At 40.6% G+C, this 24,296-nt stretch overlaps 1 protein-coding gene and 1 long non-coding RNA gene across 10 annotated transcripts in view; both read left to right on the plus strand.

The window, feature by feature from the left end:
* NIN (ninein) overlaps window positions 1-24,296 on the plus strand; it is a 93,916-nt gene that overhangs the window by 19,652 nt on the left and 49,968 nt on the right. For 5 of the 9 annotated variants that reach the window (XM_023527249.1, XM_023527252.1, XM_023527253.1 and 2 more), the window contains exons 4-6: window positions 1,001-1,082; window positions 10,590-10,679; window positions 12,184-12,353. In XM_023527249.1, the coding sequence (XP_023383017.1) occupies window positions 1,001-1,082; window positions 10,590-10,679; window positions 12,184-12,353 (342 nt within the window). The remainder of the gene's footprint in view (window positions 1-1,000; window positions 1,083-10,589; window positions 10,680-12,183; window positions 12,354-24,296) is intronic. The other 4 variants (XM_011385570.2, XM_011385580.2, XM_011385608.2 and 1 more) reach the window with 1 other exon arrangement.
* Window positions 12,375-13,937, plus strand: LOC111735823. The gene is made up of 2 exons (XR_002778987.1): window positions 12,375-12,760; window positions 13,362-13,937. It is a non-coding gene; the product is annotated as an uncharacterized LOC111735823 (long non-coding RNA).

Here is a 24,296-nt window from a genome sequence, read left to right on the forward strand (position 1 = left end):
TGTATAGTTTTTCCCCTCGATTTAGGTAACTGTTGAGATTTGTTGCTTTTCTAAATTTAATTTGAAAGCGTTTTTTATCTGTTACCTATATTTAAACTTCTAGGTGATGTTTTGTTATGATACCCAAAGAAACCCAAGATAGCACAAATTACAAATGTACCAACTTTGTATTTACATATGGGTTTCTGTATAAATAGATGCCACATTATCAAACTAGAATAATGGTGAGAATAAATATCATCTCTCTCTTCTGCCTCAGGGTGAGATCACATAAATTTACATTATAGAAGAATATACTCAGCCATAAAGAAATCCATTTTACCCCTTTAACCAAATTGATATCTCTATTCTGAGTATTTACTTAAATAAAACTCAGGTTCTTTCCTACTTTAGTTGAGGTAACTGTATTTTTAAGAATTCAGGAAAATGCTTTCCAAAGTCCTTTTATCCTTTGTGTTTGCTATTGATTTCTGCTTGTTTATAGAATCATAGGGGCCTTGGGAGATAAATATTATATACCTGCCCCAGGCAAGACTATATTCAAGTCATCCTCAGAAGATAAATTACTCTTTTCTAGAATATCTTAAGAGATGAAAGCATCTTTGGGATATCATTACAATGGATCATTTTGGGGGGAAGTTTTTCCTAATACCCAACCTAACATCTTTCTTTTCTGGGCTTATTCAGATAAGGAAAAGAAGAATTCAAAACATACCTTTTTCTGAGTTTATAAAAAAGGCTTTGCTATATAGCTTTTCTCTGCAAGGTTGAATAAATATTGATATTAGTGTTTATGACACTGGAATGTCAAAAATAATCAGCCCACTTCCCTTTAGTGCTTTAGAGAAATTAAGAAAAAAAAAGGAACAAAAGCAGGTTATGACTTACTTCAAGACTCTCAGGATGCTAAAAATAATTCTGGTACTTTGTATGTAGATGGATTTGTTTCCTTAAGATTGTGGAAACTATTTTGAATTTATTTTTAATTCCTTATTTTTAGGTACATTTTGACCAATTTAAAGAAGCATTAATACTCATCTTGTCTAGAACTCTATCAAATGAAGAACACTTTCAAGAACCAGGTAAGGACACTAACTTGTCTTCTCTACATTCCTCTTTAAAAGTTGTACAGGGAAGAATTTGGGGACCTTGAAGCATGTCTATGAAAAATTTGGGGCACTGCCTTTCACAGATTGAACAGTTATTTTCAGTGACTTGTCTTTTGATATTATCATAAAAGCCTTGCAGCTGTTGAACACTAAAATGAGACTTCCTTCCAACAACAGTGAATTATGGAAGAAATAATTGGATTGTTCCTAGGCGGTATGTCAGATGGTGTGGCAATAACTCACCCCTAAATGAGCAGAGTGAGGCTGAATGATACTTCCTTTATCCTCATTTCCTGTGGACATGGAAGGATGGGAATTGGGGGGAATTTTTCCCAATAAAAGAAGGGTGGCCTACCTATCTAGAGATAATTTTATTTAGTCCTATTGAGTGGATAACCCTCTGCTATAGGTATTACCACATTATATTATAACTTTATCTCTCCCTCTCAAGTAATAGTTCCTTGAGGACCATGTGGTTCAATTTTTGTACTTCCAGGGCCTAGCACAATGCTTAACACATAGTAAGTATTCAATGAATGTTATGACTTTAATATACTTCATTGATTTTTTAAAGACACCATAGAATATAAAACACATCATTATTTTATGTATCTCTAAGAAGAAAAATTGTTGCCAGTTATAATGGTAAAATGTCATTTATTATAAGACATCCTAATTTCAGTGTTCAAATCTAGGGGTGTGTGTGTGTGTGTGTATGTGTGTGTGTGTGTGTGTGTGTGTGTGTGTGTGTCTTAGAATAAATGAAATATGGTAAATATTTAAGGGGACATCTAGACACTTTTAGATTTGTATTGCATTTATCAGATCAGTAATTGTCAGGGTAAGGCTAGGGATCGACTATAAAGGGGCACAAGGGAATTTTGGGGGTGATGAAACTATTTAAAATCTTGAGTGTGGTGGTAGTTCAATATTTTATGAGTTTTTTCAACCCATAAAATTGTGCGCTGAAAGGCACAATTTTACTCTTTGTAAATTATTACCTGTCTTTAGAATTTTACTCTTTGTAAATTATTACCTGTCTTTAGAAGAAAAAGATCAAAAATATAGTCCAGTTTTTGAGACTGAGGAGAAATCATTAATATTTTATCACTACAAGGAGTCATTCAATGTGACCTATTTAGATGATGCACAGATGGAAACTCATTTCTTATACTCACAGGTGATCCAGTTCTTCATTGCACCTTCTGAAATGCTCCAGATTTGTGGCATATGTCTGAATCCTGTGTTTAGCACTGTTTGGATTCTGGATTGGGTCTCCCTCTTTTTGCCTATGGTGGCCACCCCTAGGAAGATTATTGTCAACTCTGAGTCTTGCTAGAGCTCTTGGAAGCCAACATGAGCCTGGGAGGGAGGTTATTGACGTCTCAAGATTTTCTAGACTAACATTAGAATTTCTGTAAGTGACCACTGCTGGAACACAGACTTTTGTTCTTATGGGGTCTCACATTTTACTGATGTTTTTCCTTATTTAAGGTTGTCTGTCATCTTGATAACAATAGTGCAAAATCTAGGGACCCTGAATAGAGCTATGGTGACATCACCACATTTAGTTAACATGAACATAGGAAATATAAGCATAAGTTCCATGGTCTTCTGTAGGCTGATAATGTGCTTTTATGTGGGTTTGGAAGGAGCAGTCCTTCCTCTAGTCTACATAATCCTTTTGCTGCCTTTTCTTCAAAACCTGTACTGTCACCTGCCAGAAAATTGTCATAACATACAGATTTATGGTGACCACAAATGTGAAGGGTGTACCCTAGAGTTGTACAACATTGAGACTTAAATAATGGCACGAGGACATAGACAATGGCTGACTGAGCTTGGTAACAGCTAGGAATTAACGTTTATGAATCTGGCTCCAGATGGTGGTTTCAGAGTTATGTGTGTCCCTCGCTGCTGTGCAGACCCAAACCATAATTTGGACAAGTCTTCTGGGACAACGCACAGAAGGGATTTTTATAGTTTTGCCGTGTGCTTCATCCTTTGGATAGGCTGGAGCAAACCTTTGTTATAGAGCTGCCCTAAATCTGTGTAGTGAAGCAGCAACATACTTATCGTAGCATTTCATCCTGCATTTATGTCACGTCTCTGATGTTTGGTCTGGCAGGATAAAATCTAGGATTGAGCCTGTGCCTTAAGTGTTTTATCTAATAGGAGGCAGTGAGTCAGCCTTTCCTCCCACATTCCCTTCTTTGTTCCTGACCTTCTCTGCTTTTTCTGTCTTTTTCCCATCTCTGTCTGGCCCTTTCAGTTATATCTGGGGATCATGCAGTTCTTTCTACTCGGATATTCCCCACCCACTCTAAAATGTGACTCCACTTGCATAGGCTGACTGGCTTGGCTGGCAAGAGACAGAGAAAGAAGGGTCAGGATTCAAATGTAGTATATCAAGAGGCCACCTGAGTTTATTCTCTCCTTCCCCTTTATGAAAATGACTATCCCTTAAGTCATAGACCATATCATTGCCAGGCTGGAGAGAACTCTGCCATTTTATCCATGAGCAAACTGAGGCCTGAAGAGGGACATAGCTTACTTGAAGTCTCACGGATAGTGGCAGAGGAGGATGCAGATGCTGTATCACCAAGGGATGGGATGCAAGGAGGCTGTAGTATAAGGTTGTTAGCCTTCAGATGGATGAGCTAGGGGCAACCCAGTCCTCAGTCAGTGCAGCGTGGCCAGAAAGATGCCAAGTGGCTAGAGGCAGCAGGAAGGAGTGAATAAGAACAAGTTTCATGTGATCATTAGTAACAGGCCTGTGTCTTCAGCATTATTTGGCTGTTTAACACTTAATTCATCTTCTACCGTAAGGGGCCAGGGCTGTGGTATTTGTCTTGCCTTTTGAAATCAGTGGACCTACTAGACTTTGAGAGAGAAGATTACCTATAAATTATGGAAGGTGACTGAAAACATAGGTGGGCCATAGGGCATAGCCTTAGAAACTGAATGGGTCATGAACTGATGTTTTATAACATCTAAGATTTTTATACATTTAAAATACCAGGTGCTGTACCAGACCATAATATAGAAAAGCCACTTGTTATGGTAAAAAGAGCCTTGAGCCAGGAGTTAGGAAATCTGTCTCTGCCCTTCTAATTGGGGGGCTGTATATGTCATAACCTCTGTGGTCTTTGATCACCTCGTATGTAAAAGTGGTTGTACTGGAAAATACTTAAAATCCGTTCAGCTCCAAGATTTCATTGTGATGTCTCCTAATATCTAAATGACATTATCTAATTTTATGAAAAAACTTGGCTTTTCTGTAAAATCTTACCTAACATAAATTGACACCAAAGTTTTGATTCCTAGAGACACATGCACAGTATATATGACATACTCTCATAGTCCCTTAATAAAAGGCAATTATATATAAAAAATACAAAGACAAAGCTATAATAGGATTTGAGAGGAGATCAAATTAACTCATTTCCATAGTCTTAGGTTCTACCATTTATAATTTCTCTGAGGTAAAGTTTCTTTATTTTTAAAATTAGAGAGTATGGACTAGATTGTTTTCAGCATCTTTTTATCTCTGATATTTATGATTCTAAATCTTAGGTGAGTGTTTTCTTTAAAAAGCAAAAATAACAACAATAATAACAATACAATGAGAAACCCTGAAATTCATGTAAGGTCCGAAAAATGGATTTGGGTTGTAGAGAAATCCTTTGTAAATTCCAACCTGATTAATATTGCCAGTGGCATAACTCCTTCATATCTACATGTACAATTTAATTTTTAAATTGTTTTCCTGGAATAAATGAGGGACAACTTAATTATTAGTCATTTATTCAATTTGCTACAGCCTTGGATGATAGGATTTTTGTAATGGAAATGCTGGCACATGCTCTAAGCTACGTGGCATCCACATGCCGTTTGGATCTGCTCTCCAGAGATTTTGTCCTCGTTTGATGCATCTGGCATTAGATTTCTGTTCTATAGTCAATGCTAGCATAATGCAGGTAGCCCTTTCTTTTCCTGATATAGTTAATGTGGACTGTCTTTCCTTTGTTAATCTGGTGAGGGAAGACTCAGGTTTGCAAAAGCCAAATCATTAGAAAAATAAGACTAGGCATGGTTTTTGGTGCAGATAATTAGAGGTTTTTCTTTTTGTAATAAGCATTCCTAACTCCAGGAACCACCCTAATTTTTTCTCCTCTCTTTAATTCCCCCTCCCGGCTTCCACCCCTGACCTATGGATATTGCTGTTTCTCCTTAAGAACTGGATCTCTGAAGGCAGGGCATCTCCTCCCACACACTGGCAGTGTGCTCCCAGGGCCTGGCGCACCCGGGGCCTGGCACACCCAGGGTATGGTCCGTGGCTCCACCTGGGGCGTGAACCCAGGACCTCCTGCATGTAAAGCAGACGTGCTAACCACTACACTATGGAGCCACCCCGGAAGCACCCTAATTTTAATTATTTTTTTTATATTTTGAGGCAGCTATAAATATAATAAACAGGTAACTACCTTTTCATTCATTCAAGAGATGTGCATTGAAGCGGTTTCTATGGCCAGGCATTGGGCTAAATCCTGAATTGCAGTAATTGAAGACGGGTGTTTGCATCTTCAGAGGTCTTAGGCCAGGCACTCCTGTTTTTAGGAGTTATTATACACAGATGGCCCAACGGGCGTGTTCCATTGTTCTGTCTTTGGTTTAGTAAGATAAGAACTTAGTCTCCTAATCCCTTGGTATCTATGAGATGTTGACAGTGAGGAGCAGAACTTTTCTCTCTAAAAGCAAAGTAAAACTACTACCACTATCACCACTACCAACAAAAGAGGGTGTGAGGAGTCAGTGCAGGAATTCAAAGGGAATTGAAAACACTCATACCCACTGGTGGTTAAGTAACATGGTAGGACCTTTCTGGAATGACATAAAAACAATAGTCACCAAAAACTATAAAAATGCCTTTGGGTAATCAATGCCACTCAGATTTTATGCTATAGAAATAATTATGGATGTGCACGAAGATGTGTGTATAAGAATAGTCATTTAAAATATGAAAATAGATCTCGGAAGCTAAGCAGGGTCGGGCCTGGTTAGTACTTGGATGGGAGACCACCTAGGCAGACCATGTGCTGCAGGTGTGAAAAATAAAAAAAATAAGGGATTTAAGCTGACAAAGTCCTCGCAATCTGTGAGGTCAACCAAGGGTTGCCTCACCATTAAACAAACAAACAAACAAACAAATAAATAAATAAAATATATCAAGCATAAGTATTTGGCAATGTATTGGTTAGGCAAATTATGATGTATCTGAAATCAAAGGTTAAGCAGCTATTAAACTGTGCTATAGAAGAATACTTATGAGGATTTTACTAAGGATGAAAAGGCAGTCTTTAAAAATGTATTACGTGCAGAAAAAATACTCATGTTATTTAAAATTAAGTAAGACTAGTGAGAATTTTGATAATGAAACAGTTCACTCGTGGGTTCTGATGTCGTACGTTTATTTCAACTGCAATGTATGAGAAGATTTCCAAACAGGCTGTGAAGTTGATCATTTTCCACAGGGAGTGTTAGAGAATTGATATGTCCCTCTTACTTCAGCCTGTTGCTGAAGGGAAAGGAGATAACAAGGAAAAGGGAATGAGGGCAAGAATGAGATGGAGGCGGCTCTAGTTTCTTATCGAGATGAGAGACTGGATAACGTCATTGTGTGTGTGTTTGCCACTCACCTTACCCACCACTAAGAATGAGGATGAAGAAATTTGCTGTGGGTTTGAGTGCTGTGAGACTCTCTGGCTTCGTTCTGCTGGGGCCCCATGTGGGTGCCTCTCCCTGATGCGCTGGCTCCTCCCAGGAGCAGGCTAGAGAAGCAATCGTGTTATTATCAACTCAAACAGTTTTTCCTTTTGACTGATCTTCAGCTGCCTTAGGGCTTAGACAGACTGGAGTCAGACCAATCAGCTCTGAGTGTTGCCTTCCTTAGGGTGCTAACCTTCCCCTGAAAACTCCCTCCTACGTTAGGCTATTCTGAGCCACCCCCAGTACCTTTGTGTTCAGAAGCCACTGTGTTTCATCAAGATGCATCATTCAGACTGGTAGGAGCCGAAGTAGAGACAACTAAAATTCTGTCATTGCATCCAGAGAGGACCTTAAAGCTCCAGTTGAACATGGGCATCAGGAGAGAGGAGTAGTTGGGAGCAATGTGACTTCACCCCAGAAGCAGCTGCCTTGGAAGGGCTGTGTGCATGCGAGTGTGGGGTGATGACCATGCCTGCTGACACCTCCCGCAGAGGCAGGGAGCATACTGGGGGGCAGAGGAATGGCCGATCACGTTGGAAGGCTTTCCTGAGGTCTTTTTTATGTTGTTCATTCTCTCTTGGCCTCTCTTCTCTCCTCCCCTCCTTGGGACATCCCTCTCCTCACCCCTTTCTTCTTTCCACCTCTCCATCTCACCTTTACACTCCTCTCCTCCTTGCTCCCACCTCACACTCTTCCTTACCTCTTGGTCCCCTCACCAAATCTGTTCCTCCTGGCCCCGCTCCACAGACCTCTGGGTCTGTGCCCATCTTCTATTCCCCACCCTCCTTCTCTCTCTTGGTGTCTCTCCCCTCCCCCCAGCCTCTCCCTCCCTCTCAGTCTTGATCTCCCCTTTGAGTCTTTCTCTCTCTTTTCTCTTCTGGAGAATCAGGCGAGTTTGCGCTCTTGCCGTGTAATCCTGTGTAAGGGCACCGTCAGAGTAGGCAGGGACGTGGGGATAAGCGGTGGGCTGGTGGTGCTTGCTTGCTGCCTGGCTGCCTTTCCCTAGGGAAGTTAATGAGGTTCTTGTCATGAGATTTGCACGTGTTTCATTTTTGACTCTGTCTTATTTTCAGATGGATTTTGGGAATCTTGTGAGCTCAGCAGAACTGTAGTTTGGAGAGCCTCAGATTGGCGGTACCCCTGTGCTGAGGTCCTTTGGAAGGGGATGCTGTCCAGGGAATTTTCCAGGGCTGACTAAATGGAGTAGGAAGGGAAGCAGGAAACAAGGCTTTGCATGAGCAATTCCAGAATAAGGATATCAGAACCATAAAGGCAGGGCTTTCTTCTTCATCATGGAAATATCCTCAGGTCATTTTTAGGAACTGGGAAATTTGATTCAAAAAATGATAAAATATTCGTTATTCCTTAGCAGGTATAGCATAATGACAGGTGTTCATTATATGTGAGTTAAGTGAATCGGCCTAATACTGGAGTGCACATTTGAAACTCTCCTTTAACTTCCCACATAAAAGCTGTAGATACTACTTCCCTCCCGGTCTAAGCTTGTATTTTTGCAAAGACAGCACTGATTGAATAAATAGTATTTAGGTGTTCAGGTAACTATTTCAGCTTCCTCTTGGGTCCTCATTGCTTTGTCTGTGGCCATCAGGAGAGCTCAATGTTCCAAGTGGCAATCTGCATCACACTGGTGGCTGCCATCAGTCCTAGGAGAGACTTACTTATTATGCCCAGTTAGAGCCGGGGAATGAAGGGAGTTGGGAGAGGGATGGGGAAGGTGCAGGTCCATTGTTTTCCTTGTCTGCAGCCGGCTTATCCCCTTAGTGGTCATTCTCACTGACACTGCATTTCAGTTTTCCTCTCATTGTAACTGTAAGGCCTTCCGGTCATGATTCTTACCTATGCATGTTGGTTTGTCCTGATTCTGGAAGGTGAGCATTGTTATAGGTCTGGAGTTCCTCTTCTTGGGACAGATAAGATACGGAATAAAGAATATGGTATCTGAGCATCCAGATTTTGTTTAATTTCTAAGGCTGAAAGGAAATTTGTTTTGTTTTGTTTTGTTTTTGTCCTTTGAACTTTGATTAGATTTTTCTTTTTTTTTTTTTTTTTGACTATTGGCTCTATAGAGACTATTATTTGCTTCTGTATTACTCTAGCAGTCTTTAGAAAATTGAATCAAACCAAGCTTTTGGCTTATGGACTAAAGCATAGATCATCCAAACTAGATCAGGTAGAGCTGCTTCTAAACCACCTTGGTATGATTGGTATACCCCATAATTAGCTCTCCAGAAATGGGGTCCAAGACTTCTCTAAGCGGGAGTCTTGTCTGATTTCCTTCAAAGCCCATTTTTATTTTTATGTAGTGATGACAGATAGGAGAAACAGAAAATGGAAAAGAAGATAAAATAACCCAGAAGCTCGACAACCCAGGCAGAATCATAAATATATGTTCAAGGAAATAAAACACTAAAAGCAGAGCAGTCCTTCATATTTTGTTTGTTTCTCTGGCATTTCACATCTCTCCTTGGAACTCATGATTAGAGCAGTGACTTACGTTATAGAAAGCTATATGATGTAAGTTATTTTATTTCTTAATCGAATGACTCCGTATTATCTGGCACAGATCAGATTGTTCCAGTATGAAACCCTGAAATACGTAACTTACATCTGGATGCTCTCGTAAAGTAAACTGCCTCGGCTGCGGTTTTGCAAGTGTTCGTTCAGCATGGTAAGGAAAGGGGTCTGGCATTCTTTAATTTGGATGTGTAAGAGTCTTAAAATTCCCACCGAGGCCTCCTGCTTAGTGGACTGCTGCTGTGGACTTCTAAAGGCCTGGTTGAGAATGACAAGGAGAATCGCAGTTTTCAGATACTAAACATAGCAATGGCTGTTGACTATGTTTGTTCTCTCTGGACCTCTTTACTTTTGCTGTCTTTTTTTTTTTCCTTGTTATGTAATTACAATGATGCTGATGTTCCAAATAGGAGAGGGACATGTGAGTGTGTAAGTCAAAGAAGTAACTGTTTTTAATTGGTGTGATTAGTCTAATTCTTCACTGGTCACATGGACGATTTGGGAAATTGAATATGAGGAAACCTGAATACCCATTTGCCCTTTGTGTGTGCTAATATCTTTATTCCAAAAAAGATGATACAGTTTAATAAATTTCTCTAGAAATTTAATTTGCGATATATGTACATTCTGTGAAAGGTGTTCACTTAAAAGTTTTTTCAAAATTAGTTATAATAAAATGTAATTCAAAAATTTTTAAGTTCTTGGCAATGCAAAAATAAGCAAGTAAATAAATCAATAGGAACCCTGCAGGGTCCCTGATGGTTCACAGTCTATTACCTTCCATTGCTTAGAAAAAGAGCTGTTTCAAATCCACCACTATTCCCTACACGGCATGGGGTATTTAGTGATAAATAGCTAGGGAACCATTTCATCCACAGGTGGGTTTTGGATTAAACCACAGTGAAATTTTTAAGGTGGTTGCTCTGTTCCACTACTTCTTTTCCTCTGAAAAAGCGCAACGTGCATCAAGACCTCCTCTGCCACTTCCCTCTCCAGACCACGACTGTGTTCTCATACTGGGAAAATCCCATGTTCTGTTTTCTGATGTTGTAAATTTTCCTTTTAGTCTTTTCCAAGCCCCCATCATCATTAATGGTGTATCTTGTTGTCTGCTGGTAAAATGTAAGAATATGTCATAAATTAAGGATGGTTCTGCATTGCCTCTTATCTGACTAGCATCTGTGGGTGTCAGCTGCCAACAAGTAGCTCGGGTGTCTGGGCCACTCCTGAATACTCACAAGCTGACACACTCTCTTCTGATAAAAGGTACCTTCAAATATGCATGTAATTTTCACTATAAATTTTGTATGCTTAAATACTTCCTGTAAGAGAATCGCTCGACCTAATACAATGATTTGGCTGGGACTTTTAAAAAGCTGGTTATAAATATCGCTAGAAATTATAGAGCAAGCATAAATACTTCACTCCGAGCTTTGCTGAGCATTTTCAGGATGCTTCTGACCACATCTGTGAAATCTTATACCAGAGGAAGGGCAATGGGATGAGGAGAGGCAAAGTATGTCACTGTCATCCCAGGAAAACTACAAAGTAACATGGTTTCAGTGATGATAAAGCAAGGATTTTGTCCTTTTAGTTCTTATCTAATCAACCACCCTCATTTTGTTGGTATGTGTGCCTACCTCACCTAAAAATCTATGTGTCTAAGTTCAGACGTATCTTGTTAGGATTGTGTTCAAACAGCACACATATTATGTTCTCCAGGGAGACATTGTGTCTGTGTGGATGATAAGAATCAAAGTGTTGCTGGCCTTTTGCCTGTTAATAGAATATTTTATTCTCCTAATTCTGTGCAAGGTGCTAACAAAAAAATCTGTATCCATGATGACATTTGCATAGAGTGAAGTATTTATTTTATTGCTTTAAAGCTATCCGTTGTAGACGGGTTAGTGGTAGTGGTGATGGTGGTGGGAGTGGTGGTGGAAACAATGGTGGTGGTGGAGGTGGTCAGCGTCGACCCTGCGACATGTTATGTCAGAATGCTGAAGTCCTTTAAGGTTAAGGGATGACTCTCCGTATGCACAATTCTTTTTATTTTGTACAGCACTGAAGCTCATGAAGTAGAAAAAAACATAACATACCATTTTTCTTAATGCAGTTTTGCATTGGCTATTTTATTCCACAGCTTTTAATTTTATAATGAGCTCCTGATGCCAGGTCGCATATAAGCGATGAGCTGTCGTTCATCGATTAAGATCCACAGTGTCAGTTTCTTTGTTCTGTCATCCTGTTTATCTGATAGATCAGAAAGTGGGATGGTTAACAAAGGAGTCACTGAGGTACGAGGGGTGTGTTTCCAACTAATTGGTGTGAACACTAACTTTACAGTGCTGAGACGGTGTTTGTTTTATCATGATTTTCTAAGACTTCCTCCAGTGTGTCTCTTTGTTATATGATGGCATCCTTTCCCTTTCTCTGCAACACACTAGCTTGAAAAACAGAAGAATAAATAAGACCCCTTGTTTTGTCCTGTTCTTAATTCTGTGCTTTTAAGTCAAATCCCTCCCCGATGGCATTGACTCTCTCCCCTCATGTATAGAGATACACTCGGAGTGTTGTAAATCATTCAGGATTAGAAGCTGTGCTCTGCATCTGACCTGGTGGCTCACATACGCCCACGTCCACCACAACTGGCAAATGGTGACGGTTTATTTTGGGGCTGGTATAAGAGGCTGTGTCTGACGGCTGCGAGTGTCAGCCAGGGGCTGAGATCGTCATGTAATGTGGCCTCAACTCTTGTCTCTTTGCGCAGACTGCTCACTCGAAGCTCAGCCCAAATATGTTAGAGGTGGGAAGCGTTATGGACGAAGGTCCTTACCTGAGTTTCAAGAATCCGTGGAGGAGTTTGCAGAGGTGACAGTGATCGAGCCACTAGATGAAGAAGCACGGCCTTCACACATCCCAACTGGTGACCACAATGAGGTAAGGACTCAGACAGGCATATCCATCTGGACCGCATCATAGATACCCACATCACTGTGGTGTAGAGACGGGAGAACTGAGGGAGTTTATGGCTTTTCTAAGTTGCCAACTACTTGCTAATCTTATTTCTCGGGTTTTTTTGTTTGTTTGTTTGTTTTTTGGATACATATGGCTAGTTTTTCTATTGTTTGAATGTTTTCATCTCTGTTTCAACTTTGAGAGAGCTCACATTTCTGGGCATGCTTTATGTTTATACATTTTTGGATTCATTTTTTTCAGATAATCTGGGGTCTGCCACTTATAGCTCTTCTTAGAAGTAGATCTCTCCTCCATGGCCCTGTCATTTTTAATTGTGTGAAAAACCACCCGCCCCATTCCCCCAACTATAAAAACAGCATCCGTGACAGGTAGGAAGTGAAAGCAGTGTGTTTAGGCATTTTAAGAACCGGCATCTTATCTTCTGTGGTGGAGTAAAGCAGCTTTAAAACTTGATTCTCGTCGCAGCAACTCAGCAGTTGCCACAGTTCTTCTTTCTGGTTCCATGACACCCAGGCACATCTGGCTCTCCAGCAATCAGAGATTTGCCTGCCTCCCTCATCTCCCTGCTTTTCATTTTACACATTGCCATTATATACCAATAAAGGAGAAGCAGTAACATTTTCTTTATTCTTTCTTTACGGCTCATTTACTAACATGCCATTTATAGAACATGATGGAAAATGCCATGCTGAGCAAGCTCTAAATATGTCTTGCACATCCCAGCTCAGACTAGGGATGCAAATATTTCAGATACTAATATAAACTGGAAAAGAGAGAATGCCTCAACTTTCTTAATGTTGTCTGTAGATTGTAGATTGATTGGAGGTGTGCGTGTATACGTGTGTGTGTGCACGCATGTGTGCGTGTGCATTGCCATCTAACGTCCATGTTCAGCATACTAAAATCTACAGAAAGTTTGCTTCAGTAATTCCCCCAGAAATCAGACATCTAGCATTCTCAACTTTCCAGGATACCGACAAACTCAAAGGTAACTAGAAAGAGCCCAAGGACGGAACAGAAGTGAAACCTGCCATAAGTACTGCAGTTTAGAAGACATGTAACTGATCTGCCAGTCAGGAGTTTGTACCATTTTTTAAATAAGAGCAGTGCCTGGCCTCACCCCAGAAGTGACAGAGCAGTGTCAGAAATGTGAGCCAGAAGAGAGGAAGAAAAACAGCTGGAGAACAGAGAGAGAAACCACGAAAATGGTGCAAGAGTAGTGTGGGAGAGAAGTAACAGCTGAAAAGAGAGAAGGCCATGAGAAGCAAGAAGGGAAATGCTGCCTAGAACATCACATCACTGGGGGCCAATCGGCCTGAGGCAGAGGCTACTTCCTGTCTTAGTTCACTTGGTTTCAGACTCTTTCCTGGGTCCATTAGAGAACTAATTTGCATATTTTGGTTATTGCAGTATTCGTATTTATCTTGCTCTCAGGAAGGCTGTCATTTTACTACGTAGAGTCTGTTTTGTAGCCTTGACTTGTAACTCTGTGGAATGTATCCAAGATGCTTCTCTATGAATAAAATGATGAAAACATGTCTCAACGCTTTCAGAGGCGAGCTTTTGTTATTTGGAGAACACTTTTAAGTCTGGTATCTCCCTTCTCCAACTATTTTTACTACCCAAGGCATTATTATTTGGTGCTAAGAAATTAAATGATTACTTATTTTTTGCTAAGGTAGTTTGTAGTTGCCATCTGGGGATACTTGGGCAGAGCTGATTTTGTTGCTGGCAGCATATTTCTTATATCCTTGTTTTATCTGACAACCAGTGAGGTTTACTGTTAAAAAGTGAGACTTTGGTTTCATGTCTAAAGATAAGAGTTGAGGCCTAAGTGGGCAAAATCTTGCAGCTTGTATCTGAGTAAAAGGGTACATTGGGAGAATCGTTTCAACCCCAATGTACTTGAGCTTCCTTAACTCCTCCAGAACCTCTCAGGTAGACCTTTTGATGCTAAATATTGAAGCTTTTGCATTCAACTGCCCACCATCAGTAGAATAGCTACTGGAGGCCTGGAGAGGGTCATTTCTCTTGTTGTCTGTTCCCCTGGAAGACTTCTCCCAACTCAACTTTGATAGTCTGTTATATCCCACCCCAGAAAGCCTATAGAAGTACTAGCTGCCATTTTTTACTCTGTCTTTTTAAATTGCTGATGGTGGACTCAAACCAAAGCTCATCCAGCTGCTTTCTTGCTGAAAAATGAAGTGTTTGTGAGCTGAATCGAGCCTGTCAGTTTTCAAATTGATTCGTCACTTTGAAAAATTAATAGCTTCACATGTGACACTTTTGATGTTCCTGTTGGCAGTAAGAAGGGCCAATCCCAGCTTTGTACAGTAACCATGGTCGTAGGTCACATTCATGGATACATAGTCTAGTGGCATAGTTTAATCAATGTGTCAGTCTTATTGCCTCCTGCTCGGTCAGGATAGCAGTCCTGTTTCCTGGCCAGTTTCCATAGTAGCCTCAGCCATTTAGGGACACACTCATTTGGCTAACAGAAGTTTATGCTCTGGGCGGCATGGGCTTGTGCTAGAAATATCCTGTCCCTTCTACAGAAGCTGTTTAGGTCTCATCAGAGTACTGGATAATCTTCCATATTCCAAAGTAGTCCCATATGGGGACTGTGGGGAGGAAAAAAATTCTCAGTGATCTGTGAGATTTATTCTTAACTTTTAAAGAGTTCAGAATCTGTCAGGAGTTCTTTATGGTACTGTTGGCTACTACTTCTCCCTTTTGGTGCCTGGGGCCCTTTTGTCTGCTGCCCTTGGGCATTAAGAATTTATTTCTTGGGTGTGTTTGTTACTAGTGGCTCATACTTCATCTCAATGCCACTGGGCAATATTGAAGGAGGAAGCAGGGCTGGGTCTCTCCCTGACGTGAGTATTTCATAAAGGTTAGTTGGAGAGCTGGAGACAGGCCTACTTGGTTTTGATTGTGGGTTTCCTTTGACTCCTGGATTTTGGCTCAAGGGAAGGTAGAATTCCTCGCCTGCCTGTGGGCTGCAGTTTCTCCTGCTCTCAGACATGCCTGACTTTTTCTAAAGTGACTTCAGAGTTTTTTGATGAAGACAAAAAGACCTTTACCTGTTGTAAGAAGTTAAATGGAGGAGAAATCTGGCTGTTGCTATCCAACAGGAGACTAATTTTAGCTCTAGGGTGAATCAAACAGTATTTACCTGAGGACTTGGGGAGGGGCGGGCAATGGAATGAAAGGGTGTCACAAGCACCTGTAAAAGCTGTCCTCAGGGTAGCTCCCTTCTAGGAACTCATCCTGTGGGGTTATGGAAGCAAACAGTCATCTGAAGGGATAAAATAATAATACCTCCCTCCCCCGCCGCCCCTTTCTCTCTAGGGTTGTGCCATAATAGAGGAGTTGCTACAGCTTGACAATTCATCCCGAGGCTCCTGGGACAGGAGTTCAAAATGTTTTCCTGCATCTTTCCTTGTGAGGCCTTCTCCTGTACATATAATGAAAGTTATAGGTATTCTTAGTAGCCATACCTCTTTGCAGGCTACCTGTTAACTCCACCATTTGCCTCCCACCCAAGAAGACATAGATAGAAATGCAGGCAAGTGGGAATGATGCTATTACAGAAATTGCTTTCAGGCAACTAAATTTATTTTTAATGTGAGTTGCATGTGAAGCTTCAGGCTACATTAGTTACAGTGACTTGGGATGCCTCTCGTGACTGTTGTGAACACCATTGTGATCTGGTGCCTTAGGTGAGACCCCACATTGTCGCTATGGGGTAACGAACGCCCCACCACCATCGCCTCATCCCTTGAATAGAATATATGAGAATAAACCTTGTTATAAGGTGTTTTTGATTGTGTTCTACTTTTGTTTCAGTTCACATATGTTAGAGCCCTAACATAAATTGTAAACATTTAATTAGTTTCCATCCTACCCTTTCCTCCAGCTTTATTCAGGCAATTTTATTCTTTTTTAAAACAGAAGATACCTAACCTAGCTATTAAGCATGCCTCCCCTCCCAAGTTTAGTTTACAAGCCAATAAAGCCATTCCATAGGCAAAGGCCACTGTAATCTTGCTAAATTTTCCACATTGAAATGTGTATTACAGAACTTCACTTGGAAACCCTGAAGCAGAATGTGCTAATTCACAAGTGACAGGTGGGTTCCACCATCAGGCTGAAAAGTGCATCTACCTTCCAATTTAGTGTGTTTATCTGGCAAATGGATCCCTTGGGATGACCTCTCATTCAGTGTGGTATTGAAAGGAAAGTGATTTTTCTTTTTTCATGGGATCATTTTCGCTCAAAGCAATTCAACTAGACATTCTATTCTGAATTAATCCTGACCAACAAACAAAGGGCACATTCTCGATTCCAGCATAAGGTGTGATTACTGAGACGGTTTTGGTTGTCATTGTTTTTGCTATACTTCATTAAGAGACAGAAGTGAGGTTTTAGATTCCATGGAGTCCATTTTTCCCCTTTCGTATGCATATCTGTAGTGCCTTGAACTGACTTTGAATTTTATGCTCATGTTTCTTCCAAGGGTAGGTGGAAGTGGGCAGAAAAACAAAACACTCTCAATTCTATTTCGTAATACTCAGACTTAGTAGGAAAGATTGTTCAATTAATACAGTTGGGGCAGGGCCACTTTGCTTTCTGCCCTCGTTGAAAACAGGGGACACCTTGTTAACCGTTTTCCTCCATAGGGAATAAATGGAATCTAGTAAGATTCTTATCAAGAGCAAGAGGCTTTAAACAATTATTTCTTCAGCTGTAGACAATAATAGCGTAAGCCAAAACCAGACAGTTTAAGTGAGGACCTGAGAGAAAAGCTAAAGCCAACTGCTTCATTCGCCCAAGAATAGACAAGCAAATCAAGTCTTTGTGTTGGGACTTTGGGTGTAATGGGAGAGAGTGGTAGTTTAAAAACTTATTAAAAAATGCTGATTTTACTACCCTGCATAAAATCATATATGCATAACACTGCAGTTAAACTTTATGAATTATTCATTCCCATTGGATAGAGTAAATATTTAATTCTGGAGCAAACTTCTTAATAACTGAGAGAAGTTGTGCTAAGAGCTTTCGTATTTGAAATGTACCCATTTTCCCATTACTCTCATTACATTTTTTGTTCTAGTCTTTGACTTTGACAAAGTACATAAGCAGTTTCCCTACTATTCCCATTTATTTCCATCAAATAAGATGATGTCATCAGGATACATTTTTTATTAATGGGATGCCAGTGTTTCCCTTTGTATTTCTTAAGTCTTGTTAGATCATCTGGCTGTTCCCAGAGATGAAACACTCTTTTGAGATGCAATTGTAGATCATTTGAAAGTGATGTGAAGAAGCCCCTTCAAAGGTAATAAGATGTCTCTCTTTGTAACACAGACTCAGCTTTCAGAATTGAAGGCTTTCAGGCTTTGCCGTTCTGGTAAGTCTTCCTGACTTGGTCCCTAAGGGAATTCCCTGGAGTCAACCCCACCCTTACCTCCTTCCAGGTCAACAGTTGCTAATATTTATTTTCTAACTAGGAAATAAACAGACAAGTCAACAATCAGCAAGTCAATTTTAATGATAATAGTAACATTTTCTAACTATACCATTAAGTGTTTTAGAATATTCCCTGTCCCTCGGGAACAACTCTGATGAGCAAGATGCCATGAACAGATCTTAAAAAAAAAATTGCCTTTCCTTTAAGGACTTTAAACTCCAGGGAACCAAAACCAGTCCCTAACCTTAGTGGAAGAGGCTAAAGGCTCAAACTCTTTTAAATTCAGCACTTCTTTACACTGGCAGTACTGAAGGCTTTTTGACAGTATTTTAAAAGTCATACTTTAATTCCTGTTATCTCCAGTACATACTTGTAACTTTTCATTGCTTTTTAAAGATAAAGGAACTGATTTGTATTCTTGAGACAGCCCTGCAAGTGAGCAGCTTGTCCCTGGGTTCAGAATCGATTGAGAGCTGGGCAGTCAGGCTCTCTCCATTGCCCGCTCTGCCTTCAAAGGCGGGACAGCAGGAAATGGACCAAAGTCCCAGGCAGTGTGTCCCTGCAGAAACAGTAGCCAGTCCTCCTAGCCACACTTAGTGTCTAGTACTTGGCCCAGAGTGTGAATTTTATAAATGTTGAGAACTCTTAGTTAAAGACGCCGTAGATACTGTTTTTAAAAGTCTTACAATTTCAATCATAAGCATTCTCCTAAACTGATTTTTTTATTTTTCTTTTTTTTTTTTTTAAGGGACTTCCTTGCTTAGCTAAGTATGCTGCTCTTGTAAAATGGACACTATAGCTCAGTTTGTTTGGGGAGCTTTGTTATTCTAGTAAATTTCCTTCCTCTTCTCTCTGGGCTTATAAAGCTTTCCCTTTTCAAAAAAAGAAATATCTGTTTAAAGCTGCTGAGATCAGCTCAGCAACCTCTGCTGGGAAAGAATAGCCCCGTGTATGCCCCCATAATCGTTTTAATTAGCCGTACATTCTGCAGGGCACAAGGTCTGCACTGGAGCAGATGGCTGGTGGGGGCTATGACTGGGCTATTGTGGGCAGGGGCTGCGCCAGGCCTGCAGGCTGCAGATGCTGGCCTAGCCTTGGGGCTGGAAGCCTGGGAGCCAAGAGTCTCGGGCCATCTGCTTTGCAGTCCAGCAAAGCAGGTGTCCCTCCAAAGAAAGCATTCCTGAAAGCAGTGTAGCCTGCGCGGCCCACGTGTGTGGAGCACCCTTGTCCAGCTGTAGGACAACCAGAGAGCTGGCCACAATGGCCAACGTAACACTGAGATGCACAGCTCACAAGGCGGGTGCGGGAGATCCCTTTGTCTGCTTGAGGGGGTGGCGGCTGCCTCTGTAGCAGCCATTTTGGGGCCAGGCAACCTCTGACCCTCTGTCCCCTCTCAGTGGGGCTGTTGGCCAGCACACTTGGCCTGGAATGTGGCTACACAGGCAGCTCCTGCCCACTATGGCCACCCAGGGGACACTGTCCACTGTGAGGAGGGGCCCTGGGGAGGTCTTGCTCCTAAGCTGAGTCAGAAGTTGATTTATCATAACTACCATGCTCAAAGCTGTAATTTCTTTTCTTTTTTTTAACATTTTATTTTTATTTATTTATTTTTTGATTTTTTTTGGGGGGGGGTAGGTGACATAGGTTAACGAAATCCAATAAGTTTCAACCGTACACTTTAACAGTAAGGCATATATATGTTTACACTGTGTGCTCACCTCCCATAGTTAGATTTCTTTCTGTCACCACTCAAAGCTGTAATTTCTGCAAGTCTCTTCTGGGTTTGTTTTTAAAGCTGGCCCTGGTCTGTCTGCTGTTTCTTTCCTCTGTCTGCCCTTGTCCTAGTTTTGAACACCCAGGTCATGAGAATAATAATTGTAGTATGTGTTTACAGGCATTTAGCACTTAATTTGTAGCAGTTATTGTTTTAAGTACTTTTCAAATATTAGCATGCCCTCCTAGGTAGGCATTGCTATTCACTTACCCATGAGGAAACTGAAGTACATTGGGAGTTAAGTAACTTGCCCAAGGTTGCGCAGCCAGTAAGTAAGTGGCGGAGCTGAAATTGAACTTGGTGAGTCTGATTCTGGAGTCCAAATCCTTAACCCCATCATTGTTCTGGCTGAAATTATAATAGCAATAGCTAACAATTCCTAAGTGTCGGGCATGTGCTTTCATGTCCCCATTAGGTGGATATCCCCACCTAGCAGATGAAATAAGGTAGTGAGGGGTCACACAAAGTAGCATAGCCAGATCTAACCCAGACAGCTTCGTCAAACCCTCAAGCTCACGCATGCCACCATTTTGCCCCCAGAGTTAGGAGTAACTAAAGTCCCACAGAATGATGTTTTATATTTATTAATATCGATTATTTCTCCAGGGTGAGGCTACATAAGATTTCAAGGGCAGAAATTAAAAATCCGTTTTCATGGATTATGCTGAGAACACATCCCAGCAGTTGTTCCTCCCTTTCTCCCACACTTTCCCAGCGATTTTTGTGATTATCTCCTTTCCAGTGCTCATGGCTGATCTGTGTCTAGAGGCCACCTGCCAGGTTTTCACTGCTCTGGGTAAACCATCAGCAATTAAACGACCTTGTTCCAAAATGATGCCGCCTTTATTGGTGTTGTTGAAGTAGCCAAATGATCTAATCCCCAACCTTCTAACCTGCCTTTCCCTCTCTCTCCTGCTTTTTAATTGGAACTATTGGCTCCAGGCAGTGAGAATGAAAGTAAATGAGCTGTGAATGAATTGAATTCGGAACCTCCCCCCCCCCCCCCCCCCCCCCATTGCAATTTAATAACAAATATTCTGCCACCATGTGCTTACCTCCCTCTTTATCTGGATGGCAAACTCCATCTCCAGTTGAGGTGGTCTTGGAATGAAAATGTAGCCATTAATATAAGCTTGCTTCTCCTGGTTGGATCTGTGTTTCTTACAAAGGGCCATGGGAGAAATGCTTGGGAAGTTGTTACCCCTAAAGATTTTAAAACAAGTTATCTCTTACCTCACTACCTCTTGCCTTCATTGTTTGTGTGAACTCATTTAAGCCGCTAGTGCTGCCTGGGGTTTAGAAGATTGTGCCATACCTGATGCCACTGGGTTAGGTTGTCTCAAGACGGCCTCTTTTGGATCGTCGTGGTCACAGTCCCCAAAGTAGGTCTCAGATGAATGTCCCTGATCTTCCCACACTCTGCTAAGCTTAGGAGGCATTGGCATCAGCAGCTTTCACCCTCCTGGACAGCACCTGGGCTTCCTACCGAGCCTTCTCTATCTGTCACAGGTCACAGGTCACAGTGCTTGAGGGCATAGCAGACATTGCAGTGGTATACCAAAGGGAGAGAACTTCCCTCTTCTCCACACCCCCAAGTCACAGGAAATCCTTTAGTGAGAATTTGATGACAGGTGGGCAGGTGATAAGCTGTGCCTATTTATATTGTATAAACAGCATTTATAACAGTAAAGAAAATAAAATTGTTCCCCATATTCCTTCAACCAAATGCATCTGTTTTATGACCTCTGTTTCCTTCCAGTTTTTGTTTAATCGTATAAATATTTTTGCCAGTGGTGATCATAGTGTAGATAGCATTTTTGTTATTGTCTTTCTTTTAACATTTCATAAGATGTGTTTCCATGCTCCTACATGGTTTTATAATTATACTTTTAATGACTACGGTAGGGTGTATCGTTACACTTTTATACTCCATTGTTGAATATTTACATTGCTTTCAATATTCATTAGAAATGCTAAATGTAGATATTTATACATATGTTTTTATTTCTTTGATTGTATTGCCATCAGAAATCATGAAATTATTGGGTCAAAGACTGACTTTATATTTATGGCTTTTGATACATTAAGCCATTTTCTTTACTAAAAGGATAATATCCATTTACATTGCTACCAATAACATAGTTAGTAGTTTTAAATCATAACTTGATGGTAATAGGAGTTATATCTCAAATACTTTGCTAATTTAATGGGAACAAAATGATCCCTTGGTTTTCATTTGATTACTGCTTAAATGAACCTTTCCCCGTATTTGTTTAATTGTGTTGCCTCTTATGCGAATTGTGTTTGTGTTCTTTGCATATTTGCTGGAGACTTGGCATTTTTCTTACAGATTTATATGAATAACTGATACCTCCCCAAGGCCATGCAAATTGATGCTTTAAATTTAAACATGGTAATGAAAGAAAGTCTGCCAACATAAATTTGATATGTGCTACATAAACACATGTCCTATAAAAATAATACATTTCACAGTGCTTATTATGTGCCAGGCACAATTCTAAGCATTTTACTCAGCTCTGTGAAATACGTATTACTTTATTCCCATTTTAGAGATAGAGAAACTGTGGCAAAAGAGGTTAAGAAACTTGTCCAAACCTAACCCAGTCAGTAAGCCAGGATTCAGAGCCTGGCGGTCTGGCTCCCTCATCTGTGCTGTGACACCCACATTTGATCTCTTATTAGTCAGGGATGAGAATTAGGAAAAGAAGGCAGCGGGGAAGTACTGCTCTTGGGAGTGAATCTGACACATGCACCTAGTCCCAGAGACAGTATATTGTAGCCTTTTGCTCCTCTGAACTAATTGCTCACTGTTTAAAATAAATTGAGAAGTGAGCAAATGTAAGAAATAAACTTTTCTGTAGCAAGATACACACCTTGTTTCTTTAGGAATTATTACCAAGGATTTTTTCAAGGTGTGTTTGCATTTTTCCAACTGTATCCCTGCAGAGGCTCCCTTTATTTATTCGAGTCCATTGATTCCTGTTCTCCAGCCTTTTCTCTTGTCAGTGTGTGCTATTAAAAATTATCCCCCGCTTGTGATTTGGTAGGTTTTATTTTGACCAAATGGTTCTTAGATCATAGAAACCTATTTTATTTGTTTTAGGTGGATTTAATGGATTTCATTTTAGGATTTATCAAGCTTACACGCTGAATAATCAATTTCCACATTTGGGGTGCCAAAATAGTGTGAGCATTTAAATCATTTGCCCTGTTGGATAAGGAAATAAAGATGAAGGGACAGACAGACACGATGCTTTTATTAGTGGAGCTTTATTGATTTAAAACTTTTTATATATATATATATAAAAAGAAAACAGTTGAATTCTACCCAGAAAGCATGATGTAAGAAAATATATGGAGGACTAGTTAGTCCACTTCCCTCCCACTTCCTCCATGCCTTATACATCCTCCAGGTTTGAGATATGTTTTTAGGTGAAATGTGGGCTGATAAAATTGTAATCACAAACAAGCAAAAATCACACTGCACTAATTCAGTTTCCACGGGTACCATGTATATTAGTGACTTTCAGCGGTAATCTGAATGAGTTGTAGTGAATTTATGTATTTTGACTTACAGCCTTTTATACCATTTCTATATGGCAAGAATCTATCTCAGCATTGTCAGTTTGTGGTTTCAGTTTAGTGTGACAAAACTTGGTGAACTCCTTGAACTGGTGCTATCTTCACTATGTTTCTTTTCTTTTCTTTTCTTTTCTTTTCTTTTCTTTTCTCTCTCTCTCTCTTTTTTTTTTATGCCTACAGCACCTGGTCTTCCTAGGTGGTCTCTCAACCAAATACTAACCAGGCCTGACCCTGTTTAGCTTATGAGATCAGACGAAATCGGGCTCGTTCAGGCTGGCATGGCCGTAGACTATTCACTATGTTTCTAAGTAAAATAAAGAACTGTGAAATCCTGGTGGACAGTTTCCTTCAGTGAAGAGGGAACAAGCATAAGTGAGTGTGGAGGGGAACAGAGCAGATGTGCTTAGGTTGCCTGAAAGAAGTACTTCAGCCCATATCAACGAGAACGAGCTACTGAAAGTCAACATTTAATTTAAGAATTTTAGGTGGCACACCATTCTGCCGTGAGGAATCCAAGCTCTGGAGACAGAAGCTAACTAGGCTCATTTTCTTGTTGAGTTTATTTCAGGATTCTAAGAAATCAGTTTATCTTGTACAGTTTAGCCATCACAGAGAATGGGCTGGTTATTTGTTGTCAAAGGCAGCTTCATTCATAAAGTTGGCTCTTTGCTGAAACAGCCACTGGGTTTTGAATGGGAGGTTACACCTTTTCTCGGCAGAGTTTCCTACGATGGTTGTAGAATCTGCCAACAGGAACCATCAGGCAGCTCTCTGGCAAGGCCAAAGGCAACTGCAGACCTACCTGTTGCCATTGGTTGGAGCAGAGCTTTGCCATGCTTGGCCAGTGGAGCAAGGCATGAATTTTGGTTTTGACTTAGGTCCTTGCCTGGCTGCCTTTGTGCACTGAGTGCTTTTGTGCACAACTCTATGCTATGACTCACAAAAGATACAGCAGTAACATTGCAGATAAGGAGGCAAAATGGCCCTGTTCAGATACATTTCACTGCTTTTAGTGTAATTTACCAGCAATATATATATTTTAACTTGAGCTTTT

Source organism: Pteropus vampyrus, unplaced genomic scaffold (genome assembly GCF_000151845.1).
Source record: "Pteropus vampyrus isolate Shadow unplaced genomic scaffold, Pvam_2.0 Scaffold15, whole genome shotgun sequence".
Taxonomy (NCBI): Eukaryota; Metazoa; Chordata; class Mammalia; order Chiroptera; family Pteropodidae; genus Pteropus; species Pteropus vampyrus.